We start from the raw sequence: 17,894 nt of genomic DNA on the forward strand, positions 1-17,894 counted from the left end.
GTCCCTTGGTAACTACCAGCCAGGTATCTGACACATGGAAGAGCTTGTCTCTTCACCTCAGAAAAATGATCAATCCAAAGCGCAAATAACACTTGAAGCAGGTATTCCCTTTCCTGCAATAAAATAAGGTGATACAATAACAATAATTATAAAAGAAAAAGAAAGCTGTTCTAGTTTTCTAACCCTGACTAACAAGCATAATAGAATGCAACCCCTTTTGTCTCTTCATACAACCTTTTTCTGTTGTAAAAATCAAAACAGGATTGATGTTGCATTAACCTTTGCTTGCCTGATGGTACCTGTGAATCTTCTAACTCCCTGTATGTGTTCATGACTCAATGAGTCTAAACCTCATACTGCTGCCAGTGTTTCATTTGGGCTCACTGTGGTTGTATTCATGAGATGAGCTGATTGAACATTAAAATGAAAGGAAACCACAGCAAAACATCACAAAGAAACAAATTCCAATGCTATATATAAAAAAAAATACTTAATATATTACTTAAATGTAGCAGATGTATGCATAATATCCTACTTTCATTATCTTCTTTGCTGAAATGCCGCTTATATTAAAAATAGGGAACTTCCTGGGTCTATAGATAATGAGAACACATCTGGTATAATTTTAAAACATTCTTTATGTCAAAAAAGATTCACTATTAAGACTGAAAGGGAAACTCTGTTTTGTTCTCTGCCAAATAAATTACTTTAAAATAAAATACATCTACAAATTAAAAAAGAAAAAACTTTGGCTCTCCTTGTCTCTTTTTTTTTAGTATTACGTTTTTGTTGTTTGGTTTATTTTTCATTTTTGAACTTCAACACAGTTAACATAGCTAATTCACATAACGGGCACTGACATACACTCATACTTGCATACCAATACCAGTAAAGACTACCTTATATATAAGACCGCATTATACTGTTGAATTTGGGACTGTCACCCAAGTTTTGTGAAATAATAATGCATCATCTTGGTAAAAAGTGGGATTTTGACCCCTCCATGTAATTAATATTGCCTAGTAATTTAGATAGCGCTACTTGATACTTAGCTGACACAGAGACAGTGAATGAGGCCCAGGCAGACCCAAATAATCTCTTAAATGTTATTGTCTCCCTAGAAAAATGCACATGCACAGGGACGCCGGGCCCTGGGAGAGGAGAGAGAAGAGCCGATGGCTGAAGGCAGTGCAAGGCTTCTTCAAGCATTTGGAGATACATCTCTCAGCTTGCCTGAGCAGCCAGAGTGGAAATCACATCAAACCCCTAATAAAATGAGAGCGTTTGGAGCCAAAGGAGAAGTGTGTTAGTGCAGTTGAGAAAGGTGTCACATCCACCAATGGTACCACAGTCTGCACTGTGAGAGCCATCGGGGAAGGATAGGCAGCATCGTTAAAGCAACTGAGTCTGCCAGTGAGCACTGAGTTTGGAGGAAGGAAAGACTGCAGAGAAGTGCAGAGTTGGTGGGGAAGCAGTAAGAGCAAGCACCACAATTATTATATGCTATTAAAGGAGCTGCCAGTGTCATAATGAGCGATGCCAGTATACTAGAGATAGCTATCAGTCTAACAGAAAATAGTGCCAGTGTCATTGGGAGAAATCCCAATCTATCAGAGGAAGCTGCCGCTATAACAGAAGGTGCTGCCAGTATAAGTGTGAGAACTGCCAGTTTGAGAGGGAAAACTGTGTCACAGTGCAAGCTGCCACTATCAGGGAGAAACCTGCCTGAGAGGAAAATGCTGTTCAGATCCGGTCCAGGTGTCCAAAGGTAGTCAAGATCTGGTCCAGCTGTCCAGAGGGAGCCCAGATCCAGTCAATGTGTCAAGTGGGGGTTTAGATATATTCCAATTGCCCCTGGGAGTCCTGATCTCTTACAGTTATTCCATGGTATCCAGGTGCCTGCCTTTGCTACTACTTCTACTCTTTGGCCCATTGAGGAGAGCCATTGGAGCCCAACAGGCCTTTGAACTCTACTTCAAATTTGAAGGGCCCACCTGGTATCCAGAATTGGTTCATGTTCACAGTAAGTGTGAGTAACTCTTATAATTCTGCAGTGCACAGCACACGGGGCACCATACACAGGGCTGAGCACCATTATAGCGGGCCCACCTGAACTAGAGGCCTGACCTTAAACTGCTTAACATAACTGGGACTGCTCCTCCTCTCATCTTCACCTACGTATATTCATTATTCCCCGCATCATCCACTTCAAGAGAGAGACATGTTAATCTTCCGACCACAATTTCTTTTCACCATCCATGTGCAAGAGGATATTTAGTGTAATTCATTATTGTTATGCTGTAAACTCATAGTAGTATTGAATACTACTTGCTGCTAACTCATTTCGATGACTCAGACCATGGACTCATAGCTATTGTATACTAAGAGTGGGGTCTTTATTACTGTGTTGATACCAGCCATTTTGCCATATGCTAAATTCATGTTATCATTGTTATAGAAAACTGTGATATATCCATCTTCAATATTTATAATATTTATGATAGATCAATGGGAAAGCAATGGTCAGTAATGCATAAATTTAGCACACATGAACATTCATAAACCCATATGATAACATTAGTTGCATTTATTTTTGCTCTGTTAAATCAACTGACATCGTAAAACTTATTTTTGGTACATTTTTAATAACAATTTGAAGCAGATTTATACAATATAATAATTTATATATACAGAATTAAAACATAAGTATTCAACTCAATGCCATTGAACTCATGCAAAAACTTGTTGTTTCACTGCTTTTAAGGTTCATACATTTGATAAAGATTTGACAGGTCTTTTGTAACATGGATTTATTTGGAAATATTTTAGACAGCACACCAGTTGGTCATCACAATTCATCCTCATCCTATTAACAGCAATACCTAATAGCTGGGAGTCCATCTGTGTGAATTGACATATTCACCTGCTATTATACAGGTGGACATACAAGTCACTGTGACTCCACCTACTGCATGGTTTTTTAATTACACATATGCATGTAAAATATCCAATCCCAGAGTTTGTTTCTGCATGCACCAAAATCTGTTGATTAGAGATACTCAAATTTGTTTCTAAGTAGCTCTTAAACTGGTTCATCAAATTGGCTTTAAAGATAATGAACTTGTGACATTTATTTTAAAGTCCTTCGTTTTAACTGCTAGCTGTGAACTTGACCTGCGAACCATGAAGTCGGTCAGGAGTATCAAACCTATATGGAGTTGCCCCAAAAATCATGATCGTACTGTAAATCATTTTAAAGCCCTTGAATCGGCCATGCTCAATGGAATTTTGAACCGATTGAAGTAATTTGAGCATCTCTCCTAATGAGAAGCACAGCCCAATTGTATTTGGGATATTAAGAAATACCAAATATACCATTAAGCTGCCACATGTCCACTCATCTGCCAAGAATATGTAACAGAACAACTGAAATAAAGTGAATAAAATGCTAAAGGCATAAAAAAAATGTAAATTTGGTAAAGTATATAAAAAATACAGAAAGCAAATTGAGCTAAATGCATTTTCAGGGATAAAGCACTTCATACATGTTCAGATAATGCTGAATATAGAACTATCATTATAACTAGAATGTGCTGATACGAAGGGGTGACATGGTCATCACATAATACTTAAGTGCATTAGGGCTGTTTTATAAATGTTACCTTTTACGATAAGCATGCTGCCTTAGTACTAATTGCAGTGTAGTCAAGGTGTATATTTTATGGTGTACATATTATATGGTATACATGGTAAGTATAGCATGTGTTACAGATACTGCTAAGGAAGGAATTGGAGAAGGGGTTCTATTATCAATACATAATTGTGTATGTTTTCATTTATTTTGGGTATGCCTATTATTTTACTACAATCTGCAGATGCCACTGTTGTTATACCTGTACATGTGAACTTACATGTTACATCCATGGACACATGTGCACATTCATCCCTATGTTTGCATGCATGGCCCATTGACACAGGTTTGTATAAAAAACAGAAATGCAGAAGATGGTCCTTGGGAAAGGATCCATAATGTTTAAACGCTGCAGAACAACACTGTGGGGGTTCAAAACTGTAGAAGTAACGAATGTTTTATTTATCATGACTTTGATGGTTACCTTTAGCTATTATAGGCTAATGGAAATGGTAGATAAGTGAAATGGTTCATGGTGGAAGAGTATGTAATATCTGGTAATAGAGCTCAGATATGAAGTTCTAACATAATAGTGCAATTGTCTAAATCGTATTAATGCAGAGACAGAATTTGATGGCATAAGAACCACTTGGCCCATCTAGTCTGCCCATTTTTTAACCTATGGTATATTCAAACCCTATTTGATCCTTTATTCTTTGTAATGATATCCTTATGTCTATCACAAGCATGTTTAAATTGCTCTATTGTATTAGCCTCTACCACCTCTGATGGGAGACTATTCCACTTATCCACTACCCTTTCTGTGAAGTAGTTTTTCCTCTAATTTCCTCTGAACCTACTTCCCTCCATTTCATGTCGTTCTGTTCTAATATTTCTCTTCCATTGAAGAATGTTTCTCTCCTGTACCTTATTAATATATTTGAAAGTCTCTATCATGTCCCCCTTTCCCTTTTCTGCTCCAAACTATATATATTAAGATCTTTGAGTCTTTCCTGGTAAATTTTGTGATGTAGGCCATGCACCATTTTAGTTGTCCTTCTTTATATAGTCTCTAATGTATTTATATCCTTCTGGAGATATGGCCTCCAGTAGTTTCCATTATAGTACCATTCATAATATATTTAACCTCTAGGTTTTTGAGACCCAAGTGCATGATTTTGCATTTTTGGCATTAAATTGTAGTTGCTATACTCTTGACCATTCCTCTTGTCTATCCCAAATCATCAATCATTTGTTTTACCTCTCCATGTATGTCTAACCTGTTGCATATCTTTGTGTTATTTGCAAAAACGCATACTTTCCTTCCAGTACCATTTGCATTATCACCAGTAAAGATATTAAAAAGCACTGGTCCAAGTATGGATCCCTGAGGTACTCAACTGGTAACCTTTCCCTTCTGTGAATGCATCCATTTACTACAACTCTGTTTTCTTTCCTGCAACCAAGATCTCATCCATTCAACCATCTTTGAATCCAATCCCAAGCTTTCAAATTTATTTAACAGTCTGCGATGTGGGACAGTGTTAAATGCCTTTCTAAAGTCTAGATAAGCTACATCTACACCCCCTCCCCTTGATCTATTACTTTAGTCACCCAGTCAAAAAAGTCAATAAGATTTGTTTGACATGATCTCCCCCCAGCAAATTCATGCTGTTTGGGATCCTGTAAGTTACTGGATTTGAGATATTCTACAACTCTTTCTTTTAAGAGTGTTTCCATCAATTTCCCTACTACTGATGACAGGCTCACTGGTCTGTAGTTGCTCGCCTCTTCCTTGCTTCCACTTTTGTACAGTGGGATAACATTTGCTCTTTTCCAGCCCTCTGGAATTACTCCTGTAGTTAGTGGCTGGTTGAATAATTCTGCTAATGGTGTTACCCGAAACCCTTTAAGCTCTTTTAGTATCCGTGGATGTATCCCATCTTGCCCTATTGATTTATCCACTTTCAGCTTTGAGATCTCTTACGACCTTCGCCTCTGTAAATGTACTTGTATCTACCTCATTTTTACGAATATACTTGCAACTTAACTACGACGCTTCCCCTCTCTTTCTGTAGTGAACACTGATAAAAAATAATTATTAGGATGATCTGCTATTACCTTGTCTCCCTCAACAAGACGTTCACTCTCTGTCTTTAGTCTTATTATTCCTCCTTTTGTTTTTCTCCTTTTACTTATATACCTAAAAAAGTTTTGCCCCGTTTACCTACTGACTGGGCATATCTGATTACCTTCTTAGCCTCCTTCTGTCTAACAAAATATACCTCTTCTGAGTCTGCTTATATTTCCTAAAGGCCATTTGAATGATCTAATGTACTCAGCAAATATCCATCAAATAAAATGACTGAACGAGCCATTAACATCATTTGTATTTGCAATTTACAATCCAAGCACTATTGTTTGATAATGAAGCATTGTGTAATTTGAGCTGGTTTCAAGCAACAGTAAAATGGGCTCATTTGTACCAGGCCAGTTTTATTTTTTATTACATCTGTGCGAATTGGAAATATGTGTCTTTTATCCCTATGGGCAACACCTTCTAGTAAGGTTCCAGGTAATTTTAAATTATATATTTGTTAAATAGCGCCAGGTTAACTTGCATAACCCTCACTGAAAAGCACATAGTCATACACAACCGTTGAAAAATGATTCATGCACAGTTTTTATGAGCTTTACATGATATAATGAGACCTTCTCAACCAACAAATAGGAACAAATGTTTTTTATTTCCTGAGGAAGACAACTGTGCTGACTTGAAAGCACCATCTATCATGACCCATTTCATCCAGCATACAATGATCTGCTCCATCTAAAACAACACTTTAAATCCATATACAATGGACTGCTCAATTTTCCTTACAAAACAATGTGTTAAAGCCACATACACACAGTGTTCTGTAAAATTGCTCATAAAAACGCATATGAATGCAAATGTTTGCTATGCGTTTTTTACTAGCATTTAGTTTTTTTTTGCTAAGAATGTAGAGTTCCATGTGAGCTAGGAAGCTCATGCAGTGGGAGTTTACATGCAGTAACCACAAAGACAGTGGGATGCAGGCTTATATGTTTTGATCAAAATCTGAACTAATACCTCATGCATTTTGCTAGATACACACAGGTATGCAGTGCTAAGGATAAGCACTGACAACAACTGTCTTTTTGTTTCTTATAGGGCATTTATATTGCAGTGCAGCTGGTACCTAGAAATAATGGTTTCTAATGTCAGACCAATTTACATGCATCTTGCATACATTAAAATGCATGTAAAACATATTTAAAAACATTAGTAGGTAAACACCCTTTGGGTATATAACACAGTGACCATTTTTAGATGCATTTTCATGTAAATAAAAATTTAATTCATGTAAATAGATCTGACTCTAGCAATCATTGTTCCTAATGTCACCATACCCATTAGAGTTTTTATCTGCTTTGTTTTAGCATTTTTCGGACCGATACTTGTTGCATTTCAACACATTGGAAAGCATATAAAACGTAAGTACAAACACAGATTAAATGCAAATCTAATGTGTTTGTGTTTGAAATGCTTTTTTACTACTGTTAAAAAGCACATCTGAAACTGGAATGAGTCTGTACTATTAGGGCAATGATAGACGAGTGATTCTGAAAACTGCATTTTCCCCACCTAGAACAAATGCAGCATTCTCATGTGACGGATGAACCACATTTTCTATTGTCTTTATGGTGCCACTAACTAGGTGACAAAATGCTGCACCCTTAAAAGCAATGATTCCATCCAGCTGAAGTTAGTGTCATCGGAAAATAAGCAGCAAGGGCAGGAGCAGTCTTGGTGAAAAGGATCACGTTGCAAGTGTCCCGTAATACAATCACTAATGTTCCAATTTTCATTCAGAGCACTTTAAATATCATTAATGGCAGTTACTCTCAAGAAATTCAAATCAATCACAGAAATGACTAAAAATAACACTTCATGATTTACAACAATGCATTCCCTTCAGTGTCATTGTATGTGAAAAACAATTTAAAAATTGGATTCACATTTCACCATATTATTATTATTGCAATAGGCCACATTAAATGGATCGCCACTTTACTTAACCCTGCAGATACGTACATATGGGTGTAAATGTATCAAGCTGAGAGTTTTCCGGCGGGTTTGAAAAACCAATCAGATTCTAGCTATCGGTTATTTAGTACATTCTACAAAATGATAGCTAGAATCTGATTGGTTGCTATAGGTAATATCTCCACTTTTTAAACTCGCCGGAAAACTCTCAGTTTGATACATTTACACCATGATATGTATTCATAGTTATGCTGACTGAAAAGGAAATGCCTAATTTAGAGATGGGTACAAATTTTATGCACTTTCAGAATTTGCTGCCGATCAAACCATATACAAGGGGGTTCTTTTCTCTTGCATTCTGCTCACACATACTGGCCAACTCTATTTTTACCCCGCATTCTAGAGCTGGGCTAGACCTTGCCCCCTACACAACTTTAAATCAGCCTGTATGTTTTACATATTACCTCTGCAATACTAAATGTTTTCTCCAAGTGCTTGCACCCAGTAGCTTAAATTGCTCTTAACTCTTAATCAGCCCCTAAGTATCAGATTATCGGGTTATTTACACTTTAACACCGGTGTCCAACTGGTTTTCTACAGAGTGATTGCAGCCCTGAGCTATTAACATCTTTGGCCGCACTAGTGTTCATGGTTTAAATGACAATCAAGATCTCAAGCCTTTCACATCTGTAGAAATCTAAACCAGCTGGAAGGAAATGTATTGTTCCTAACAGAGTTTTTAAAATGAGCAGGATAGTGGCTTAATGACACAAACGTGACCCCGTGGAGTTAATCATGCAGCATGAAATGATTCTGAACTATAGCTTAAATCAGCCACTTGAGGAATCTTGTATGATCCACTTAACATATTTTTTTACGGATTCTGAAACCTCAGAAAAACTACCATAAAAATAATTATTATTTCTTAGACGGGAATAAACAACACTTAGCTGTTACTCCAGCTGAATAAATCAGTCTATACACAAGTGAATTGTTTAAGCAAGAAAAGTTCTTAGTTAATCACTAAAATGTTGAAAGGAAATAATCCTTCCAGTCACAGGTTCCATTTAAAGAAAAGTATTAAATAATGGTATTCATTAGTCTTTATCATCAAGGGTTTTGTACACTCCATCAGACAAGTCTGTTTTGTATTTTCTTTATGCTTTCCTTCTTGACGCTACATATTGTGCCTTAATAATGCTTTCTTGACCTCTTGCAGTGCCTAGCCAAGACTAAACATGATGGCTCATCTAATCGGGAAGTTACATCCCCCTCTATTCCAACATAACGGTATAAGTCAAACTTTAGTTCATAAACTTTCACTATTAGGCGCTGTAGGTGGTGTAATTGTTGGAGAAGCTTGTGCCCACTCCACAATGTCTGCACAAAGAGACTCCACGGCATCCAGTCTCTCAATCTGTACCAGTTTGGTGAGAAGATCTGGGATGCTGTACCCAGCAGTACTGATCCGATCAAAAAGCTGAAGTCCATCTGTCATTCCTCCAATTTCATCTCTCTTTAGGCCAAAGCTCTCGGCAAGGTGGCGCCACGTTTTCACTATTGCCTTTTCTGTATTATAGGTAGAACTGAGCATCCTGCTGGTCTTTTCTAGACAATCAAATGGCAACTCTGTAGGGCTTAGCCCTGAAAGACAACAAAAACATTCATTATAATTGTAGAAAGTCTATGAATAGTGTAATTTACCTTGATTGGATTTACATTAGAAGTGATTGGTATGCTTCACTGTAATAAAATCAAAGATAGAAAAACAGTTTTTATTCTATATTTGCAATTAAATATTATGGCTTTCCAATGAATTCAGCGGTCTTTATGCTATTTGTAAAGAAAACTTTAATTTGTATTACATTTTAGCAAATGTATTAAGTAGGGATATGCATTTTAGTTGCTGAAACGGACACATTGCAATCAGACGATAGCTCAGGACTGAGAAATGCACCACAAGGGTTGAATGGACTTGCAGCCTAGCCAGATAGCAGCTGCCTTTCAATAATGTAATATGGTCTATGAGACAAGTCCCTTATCCCTCAACAGTGGTCTGTTTTTAGCATGTAAAAAAGGGGTGAGGTTTGTGGACAGGGTCGGTATTATAGCACTCTTATGATTTATTTAAATGAGGCTAAACCGAGCAGTACTTTAGGAGGAAAGCTTTATTCAATTGAAATCGGTGTTACTTTTCCACAGTTCTACACCGAAAGATTTTTCTGCCGGTCCTACAGATAATAGACGTGTCACCTGATTTGCGCTAGGCAGACCATCTAGGCCCAACAGTACAAAAACCAAGGTATTTTGTATAGCATATCAGATGCTCTTCATAAGTGATTTCCAATATCTCTGAAAAGTAGGTAGATTCAGGCAACACTGGACACTACAAATGCACCTCACAAATCTGATATAATATTGATATCCAAAAATAATAATGTTGGAGTCTAGGTTTATGCCTTAATCATGATCAGCAGTAAACAAAACATGGAATAGCTGGTAGTGAACAGGTGAATCTTTTTTCAATGACTTTTACAATGTGGCTGTTGTGAAGTAATATAACAGTTCAGTATACGCACCTTCTGCAACACTGCATACATTGGCATAAAGATCTAAAATCTTTTTTCTACGACTGTGAATCTGAGAGGAAAGAAAATATTGCAGTGAATATAGATTTATAGCAAAAGTCATAATTTTAAGTATATTTATTTTTCACCAACAAACACGGGATAGTGAAATGTTACTAAGTTTAAAAACAATGTGTGACAACAACAGCTATTTATCTGAAGGCCTCTCTTATATTGTTTAATGTCAGTGTTCACAAGACCGTCATACACTAGACAAAATATGGAATGTAGGATACAAAAAGGAAATAAATCCCAAGTGTGCAAAAGACCATCTAAATGATCTTGAAGGATACTGGTAGAATGTTCTATAGACAGATAGGGGCATATTTAATTGTTGGCGCTACAGCCTAAAGTAACGCGCCCCGTGCACTATTACCATCATTACGGTAATAGTGTGCGTAAATACCGTTACGATACTACGGTACTTTTCACGCTGGATTTCAGCTCGCGGCTCAGGGAGCTGCGAGATGAAATCCGGCTTAGATTACCGTAATAACGGTAATACTTTTTCAGCGGCGGAAAAAGTAAACAATTGAATATGCCCCATAAAATTAATGTGGATATTTTTAGGATAAGTGAGAAAATTTAAGTTTTAAGTTACAGAATTGGAACACAATAATATCATCCCAACTGTGAAGCATTGTAGTGGGAATATCAGGGATTGGGGCTGTCTTGTAGGAGTCTCACAGCCATTGAGGAACCAATGGATTCTGGAATACAACCCAGGCTGCCAGAGTATTTGTCCATGAGCCAAAGCAGGCAGTGTAAACACATACATAAATCTATAATAGAATGGATGTAGCAGAGAGAAATAAATGTGTTCTGTAGTTGCAGAGTGAACGTTTTGACCTCAACTTAGCGGAAATGTTGCAGTAGGATCGGTGGGAGTGGTTCATGCAAAACAGCAAACATATCAATGATTTCAAGCCTTGGTGATTGCTTGCGTGTTATCACGTGGAAGAGCTGTTGGCTGGAGCATTTTCTATGTCACCACACTTATTCATTCACAATTATTATGTAATCACTTTGCTACATTAATGAAATAAAGGTTTCACACTGATGTGGAGATGTAGTGTGCACGGTTTTTGATGAATGGTTAAGGAAGAATAGATTTAAAAAAAACTCGATATGCAAGTGCGAGGAAATGTTTGGTTGAAGTCACTGTTGCTAAATGAGTTGTTAAACCTCATATAAGGTCATATATTTTGTCCAGCAAACATAGTAAATGTTGGATGAATCAAACATGAAAAATTTTAATTTAATCAGATTTCTCAAATTCTCATTAATGAGTATTCGATTAATAGTAGAATACAACTTTCTGTTATCACTGGAAATGGCAGGCACAAGTAAGCAGCTTAGATAGGCAGAGAGCATTTAAACTGTAATAAGTAGATCAAGATACAATTGTTACACATTGTGTAAAATTAAATGTGTTTGACGTTTGCAATATATTTATCTTAACCTAAATTTTTTTTTATTATGTTTATTGCTTGTTTTATTATGAGTCTTATTTTTTGGGTCTGCTTTTTTTAAGATGATTTAGCCAGTGCATAAATCTCTCCACAGATACTGGGATTATCAACAGTTTTTGTTACTAAACAATGGCCAAATGTAGTTCTATTTATTGACACAAAAGTCAAAATATGTATTTTGATGATAAGTCAATGTAACAAAGTACATGCATCATGTTACTATAAAGCAATTGTGCATTTGCAGTTATTTACTAAATAACTGTTCTCTTTAGTCTTGGGCTACTATATCGACCAGCAAATACTGTAGGAATTTTATATTCCAAGAGAATATTGTTGGAAACAACTGTCGGAAGACGCTAGTGATGTGAACAGAATTATCTGCATTTCACGCTGGGAGCCACAAATATCAGGCTAGCAGAATACTGCACAATACTATTACCCTCTGTGCTACCGTTTGCTATCTTGGGAATTACTGTTCCACTAACTACATTGCCCATCGAACTTACACAATACAGCCATATCACAGTATCTCAGCGGGAGGACTATTTTTTTTATCAGTCCAAATTAGGAAATAAAAACCACTTGCCACAGTAATAGCTGCCTTCCAAGATGGGTATATTGTGTAAAACTTTATGATAGCATTGGTTCTGTGACTGCAAGACTGTGGATTTTACCATTGCATGTGGGTCAACTATGTAGTGGTGGACTATGGTATGGATGTTGGAAGAGGTATTTAGTTCACCTGTGTGTCTTGTTGGTGTGGAAATTTTGGGGGTTTCTGTCCGTCCTGAGCTCGCCTTAGGACACCTATGTTAGATTTGACAGGTGTACTGCCCCGGTCAAACTACCCACCTGCCACTGTCCTCGGACCTTTTACATTTAAACTCAATATGACCTTGGCAAACTATAATGTGAGCTTGGGGTGAGGGTTTATTTATTTATTCTATTTAAATGACTAGACCTCCTCCCTCCACTATTACTGTACATTTTGTGGCACTTGGAGTATGGAACGAGTGGAATATATTATTTAATGTACCAATCCATGGGTCATGAGATCACACAGCATTGGAACAGAGGTATAATGGTTGCTGGCTAAGGTAGATTTATTATTTATTTGTTTGCTTGTTTGCTTTTGTGGCCTGTGTTAGACATAGACATGCCTATTTTCAGATATGACCCATGGGGAGAAAAATTACAAAAATTGCCCATCCCAATAAGTCTGCCTACTGATTATTTTCTCCGGGTAATAGAGGTAAAATTTATCACCGTTATCCGTTTTTAGTGAATATGCCCTGGAATAAATAGTATTAAAGAACCAGCGCTAATTGACAGTCGGGTAGGCAATTGGTATGTATACATATAATATATCTACAATCTACAATCTTAAAAAGAAAAAAATACTTTAATTCTTCACTCAAATGTTATGGAATACCCCCAAAAAACAATCCTTTCATCTGGGCTATATGTATAATCCTTTCATCTAGGCTCAATTGGATTTGGAATTTGTTTGTTCATATATGTTTTGGTTTTCCTCTCTGGTCAAACTCTTATTGTTTTTGTTTTTTCCATAACATTTGAGTGTAAAATTAAAGTAATTTTTTCTTTTTAAAATTGGTCATAAAATATTTGTATAGATACCAATTGTCTAATTGACTGTCTGTTAGCGCTGGTTCTCCAATACTTTCCTTGTACCTAATGCAAGTTTGGATCACCTTGCAAAATCGAATTCAGCTGCTTTTGACAGGACATACGCATTTTCTTTTGGTTAGTGCGCAGTTCAATTGTTTCTTTGTATGCTCTGGAATAAGCTTGAGGTGTTGCAAATGTAATACTTACAAGCCACATCTCTGTATACATATTATACAAAGGCATCAAAGAGATTGCTTGTCACTATATTGAAAATTAGGTTCATAATAGACGAAAGGGTTTCTATTAATGGTAGTTACTCCAACTGGGCTAATGTAGTATGTAGTAGATGCAATGAATTCACATTTTATGATTCTATCAAAAGCAAATCCAAAGGTTAATTTATAAATCAAAATAAAGCTAAGTTAGACTAAAGTCTCAGTGAATTAAGGGTTCCAAATCCGGTACTCTCCTAATATTGCCTCATTCCTAGTTGTTGGTTGAGTATTGCAGTAATAACATAAGATTACACCTTGACATACAATCACACATTATGGATGCAATGAACTCTGCTCAAACTGGGTTGTTCTATGACACATGAAGATCAGTGTAAGCAAAAGTAAGGTGTTCTCTTTCTGTAGCAGAAATACTAAAATAAAATATATATTGAATTTTACTTTACAATCATTTGTGGAGAAGAATTTAGGAGTAAGTGTGGTTCATAGATTGTCCAGCAGCAGGCAATGTCAATCAGTGGCAGCCAAAGCTTGCAAAATTGTATGTAAACAGAGGATTGGACTCACGTGTGGAAAATATAATCTTGCCTCTATATAACTCCATGGTAAGACCTCATCTGGAATATGTGGTGCAATTCTGGTCACCAACTTTCAAAAAGGACACATTAGAATTAGTCTACAAACAAGTTATGTAAATAATGGTATGGAGATTCTAATTTAAGACGGCGTTTCGTTAAGGTTATGTTTACAAGAAAGGAGATTTTGTTTTGAAGTATATAGAATATAGAACAAATACTGCCCTCCTTTGCCTGAATGAACCTTGAATGGACTTTTAGTAAATATTTTATTCATTTTTTTATTTCTTTTAAGCTGAGTATATTACGCTCCAAGAGTTCAGAAGATCACGCGCCTTCATTTCTGTTTCATCAATTTCTTTTTTGTAAGTAAGAGAGCTTCAAAGTTCCATACTCAAAGGGAGATTAAACTAAAGCACTTTACAGTGGCCTCAGAAGAGCTGTCCATAGTAAAAGTACTGAAGATATACTGTATAATGTGCTGCCAGAGTAGATAGTATCTACTGACTGCATAAAAAGGTTTTGCCTATATAATGTAGTCTACTAGATTGTTCTGCAGTGGAATCATTTTTGCGGTTAGGAATGATTTTATTTACTTAACTGAGATATGGCTTCAATTATTTTTTAAATTTGTTCTTTAACTGAAAAATATAACAAGTATGGCGGGATTTGAAGGGATTTATATTTGTGTTTCATCTGAATGATTACATAGAAGGATGAAGTAGTGAATATAACACTTTGAGTAGAAGATTAAATTAGTAGACTCAGGGGTATATTTACTAATCTGCAGGATTAAAAAAGTGGAGATGTTGCCTATAGCAACCAATAAGATTCTAGTCATCATTTATTTAGTCATTCTACAAAATGACAGCTAGATTCTGATTGGTTGCTATAGGCAACATCTCCACTTTTTCAAACCTGCAGTTAAATATACCCCCGTCTCTGCATGATTTAATGGGAGACCTTTACTAGAGAAATATATTTTGTTTTTTTTTCTCTAAAATCAACTTTTATTTTGAACTTAAGAATAAGGAACATTTTTAAAACAATTTGAGAGCCAGCTTCTAAGCCTTAAGCACATCAGACTCTTGTTTTATGCATGATTCGGTAGCAATACCAGTTCAAAGGCACAGTACAAATAACTAATTGTTGTAATGATAGTAATGTACTTATAAAACCAGGCTTCTATGTAAGGTGTTCTGTGAGTGTTACGGGATTGGGCAACTTCCAATTGTGTTGGATCAACAGAGAGTATTGTTCTCTTCTGGATATTCTTGGTAAAAATTCTTAAACTCCAACTATGATAAATGGTGTAGTGTACTATGCTGTACTATCCTGCGGTTAGGAACTGAGCGCCAACAATGCAAGTGCTGAAGGCGAGCATAAAGGAGACAAATTATTAGTGTTTACTAAGAAGTGGTGTACGTATAATATTGTAGTTACTATTAGAGAGCTAAATCATGAACAAATTCAGTTTTGCCGCAAACGTGCTGTTTTGTAGAGGTATAAAGTTCCAGCAATAAAATCTTCAAGTTCCACTTTTGTTTCTCCATTTCCCAGAATGTTATTTCGCTTTGCATGTATTATTCACATTTTTCTGAATGAGCAGAGCTAGGACAACCACGGACAATTTATTCTGCTGTGTGGGGTGGTTGGGTTTGGCCAACTTTGGTAAAGTGCATGGGAAATTTCACAGCTAAAGATGGAAAGGGGCTTATATTTTGTGGAAAGGTTTTGACACATTTGCTCATCTTTAGTCACTACTGTGGTTAGTGAGAAACTAATGATACTTTTATGAGTTTACACATCATGTTTGAGAGGCAGACATGAATTTCATATCACTTCCATGTAATTCTACAAGGCTCTACTACTGTACATCCACAGAACTGGTCGCTTAACACAATACTTCAGCATGCTCTAAATTATTTTATTCTATGTATAGGTGTAAGATGGCTAGGACCATTATTTCCTCCTGTAAATGTGCACGACTCAGAGGCAGTACAGAGCCAGAGTTTGGGTCACAGACTTGCAAATATTCCATAAAAGAGAAACACTCTGACATGATGTACGTCATGCAGCCATAGACCATTACCTTTGGGGTATCTATAGCTGTGTTTGATGGAGGCACAGGAAATAATTAAACTTTAAGTTTTAATAAAGTTGCAGAGCAAATTCAGAGTAAAGTTGAATTATACATTTTACCATTTTATTCTTCGCATATAAAAATGTCACTTTTGGGGTTTGGGGACGTCTGTGAATGGGTGAGTCTATTTGGAGAAGTAACTGTGGAAGCAAAGATCCAGTATACGCTTAACTCAATTTCTTTGGTAGTTAGCGAAGACCTTAATCTTGGAACTTGTTGGATATGCTCTAGATAGGGGGAAGTGAGGATCGTAAGTGTATTGGCTGTTTTAGTATTTTACATTGAATGTGTGTGTGTCATTGGCATAAAATATACTACACACAAATTATCATTTTCTCCACGTTAAGACTGGAACATGAATAATATACTATTACAGAGAATTCTAAAGAGCAATTATTTTAGTCAGTACATTTTGAGGGCATCAACACCTAATACCTGCATATGGTATTTTGCTCTTACTACACTTCAAAGCATTAAATATTTTAACTTTTTTTATTTCATAAATGTATTTGTTCCCGACTGAGAGGTGCTGAAATTTAAGATTTAAAAAAATTTGGCCTGATTCATTAAGGAAAGTAAAGCAAAAAAAGGAGTAAGTTTGCACCTTGGCAAAACCATGTTGCATTGGAGGGGAGGTAAATTTGAAATGTGATGACAGATTTATAGTTGGGGTAAGGTATGTCTTAGATTACCTGTAAATTTCAGTGTAAACATAAAACTATCAAGTATTTGTGTGCTACATGAAAAACAGCCAGTATTTAACTTATGTGCAAAATAATAAACTAATTTGCAACCCTTGCATTGTAACACGGATTGTCCAGGAGAAAACTTACTCATTTGTTGCCTTACTTTCCTTCCTTTGTTATTAGTTTTGTGTGTTTATTTGAAGTCTTGTTGCTTGTGTTGCTTCTGAGAAGACATCACATCCCAAAGGGGAAAAATATGGTAATAACCCTGTCAACTAGTTTTTTAAAAGGAGTGCCGCTCTAAGGTGGTAGAGTAAATAATATCAGTTACATTTTCTGCAGAAGTCTTCAGGAAAAGCAGACATACTATTGGTGTAGATTCCAACAAATTGGCAGGTTACTTGAGTTTACTATTTGTAGTTTACTTATAAAAGGTGGGTTTGTTTGTACGTGTACAGTAAAAACAGTCCCTTACCCCTGTGAGTTTGTTGTTTGCAGTTGATTTGTCCCTTGCCAGGTGAACTAAGGATAAGAGACAGAGCTCTGGCGTCCCCTGTTTGTCAAGAGCTGCCTCCTCGTCACTGTCCATGCTCCGGCTCAGGAGATGTTCATTCTCAGATGAAGCGTCATTTTCACTGAGGGAAGACAGAACAACAGAATTTATTACTACAACTAATAGACCAACAGAGCCTATACACACTATATGAAACAAGGAATCTAAGGTCAGGCAATACTAACTGCTATTACTAATATTTAGGTAATGAACATTGCATTTCTAAGAATCTGTGCCTGTAACATTTTTGAAAGGCATTGAATGTTGGCAACTGTT

At 36.4% G+C, this 17,894-nt stretch overlaps 1 protein-coding gene across 4 annotated transcripts in view; it reads right to left on the reverse strand.

Annotated features, from left to right (window-relative positions):
* Window positions 1-2,625: 2,625 nt before the first annotated feature.
* The window catches only part of EDAR (ectodysplasin A receptor), a 117,945-nt gene continuing 102,676 nt past the window's right edge, over window positions 2,626-17,894 (reverse strand). For 3 of the 4 annotated variants that reach the window (XM_075200271.1, XM_075200272.1, XM_075200270.1), the window contains 4 exons: window positions 17,541-17,700; window positions 14,229-14,309; window positions 10,280-10,340; window positions 2,626-9,344 (listed from right to left, as the gene is read on the reverse strand). In XM_075200271.1, coding sequence (XP_075056372.1) covers window positions 9,010-9,344; window positions 10,280-10,340; window positions 14,229-14,309; window positions 17,541-17,700 — 637 coding nt within the window. In that variant the 3' untranslated portion in view covers window positions 2,626-9,009. The remainder of the gene's footprint in view (window positions 9,345-10,279; window positions 10,341-14,228; window positions 14,310-17,540; window positions 17,701-17,894) is intronic. The other variant, XM_075200273.1, reaches the window with a different exon arrangement.

This window comes from Mixophyes fleayi, chromosome 2 (genome assembly GCF_038048845.1).
Source record: "Mixophyes fleayi isolate aMixFle1 chromosome 2, aMixFle1.hap1, whole genome shotgun sequence".
NCBI lineage: Eukaryota > Metazoa > Chordata > Amphibia > Anura > Limnodynastidae > Mixophyes > Mixophyes fleayi.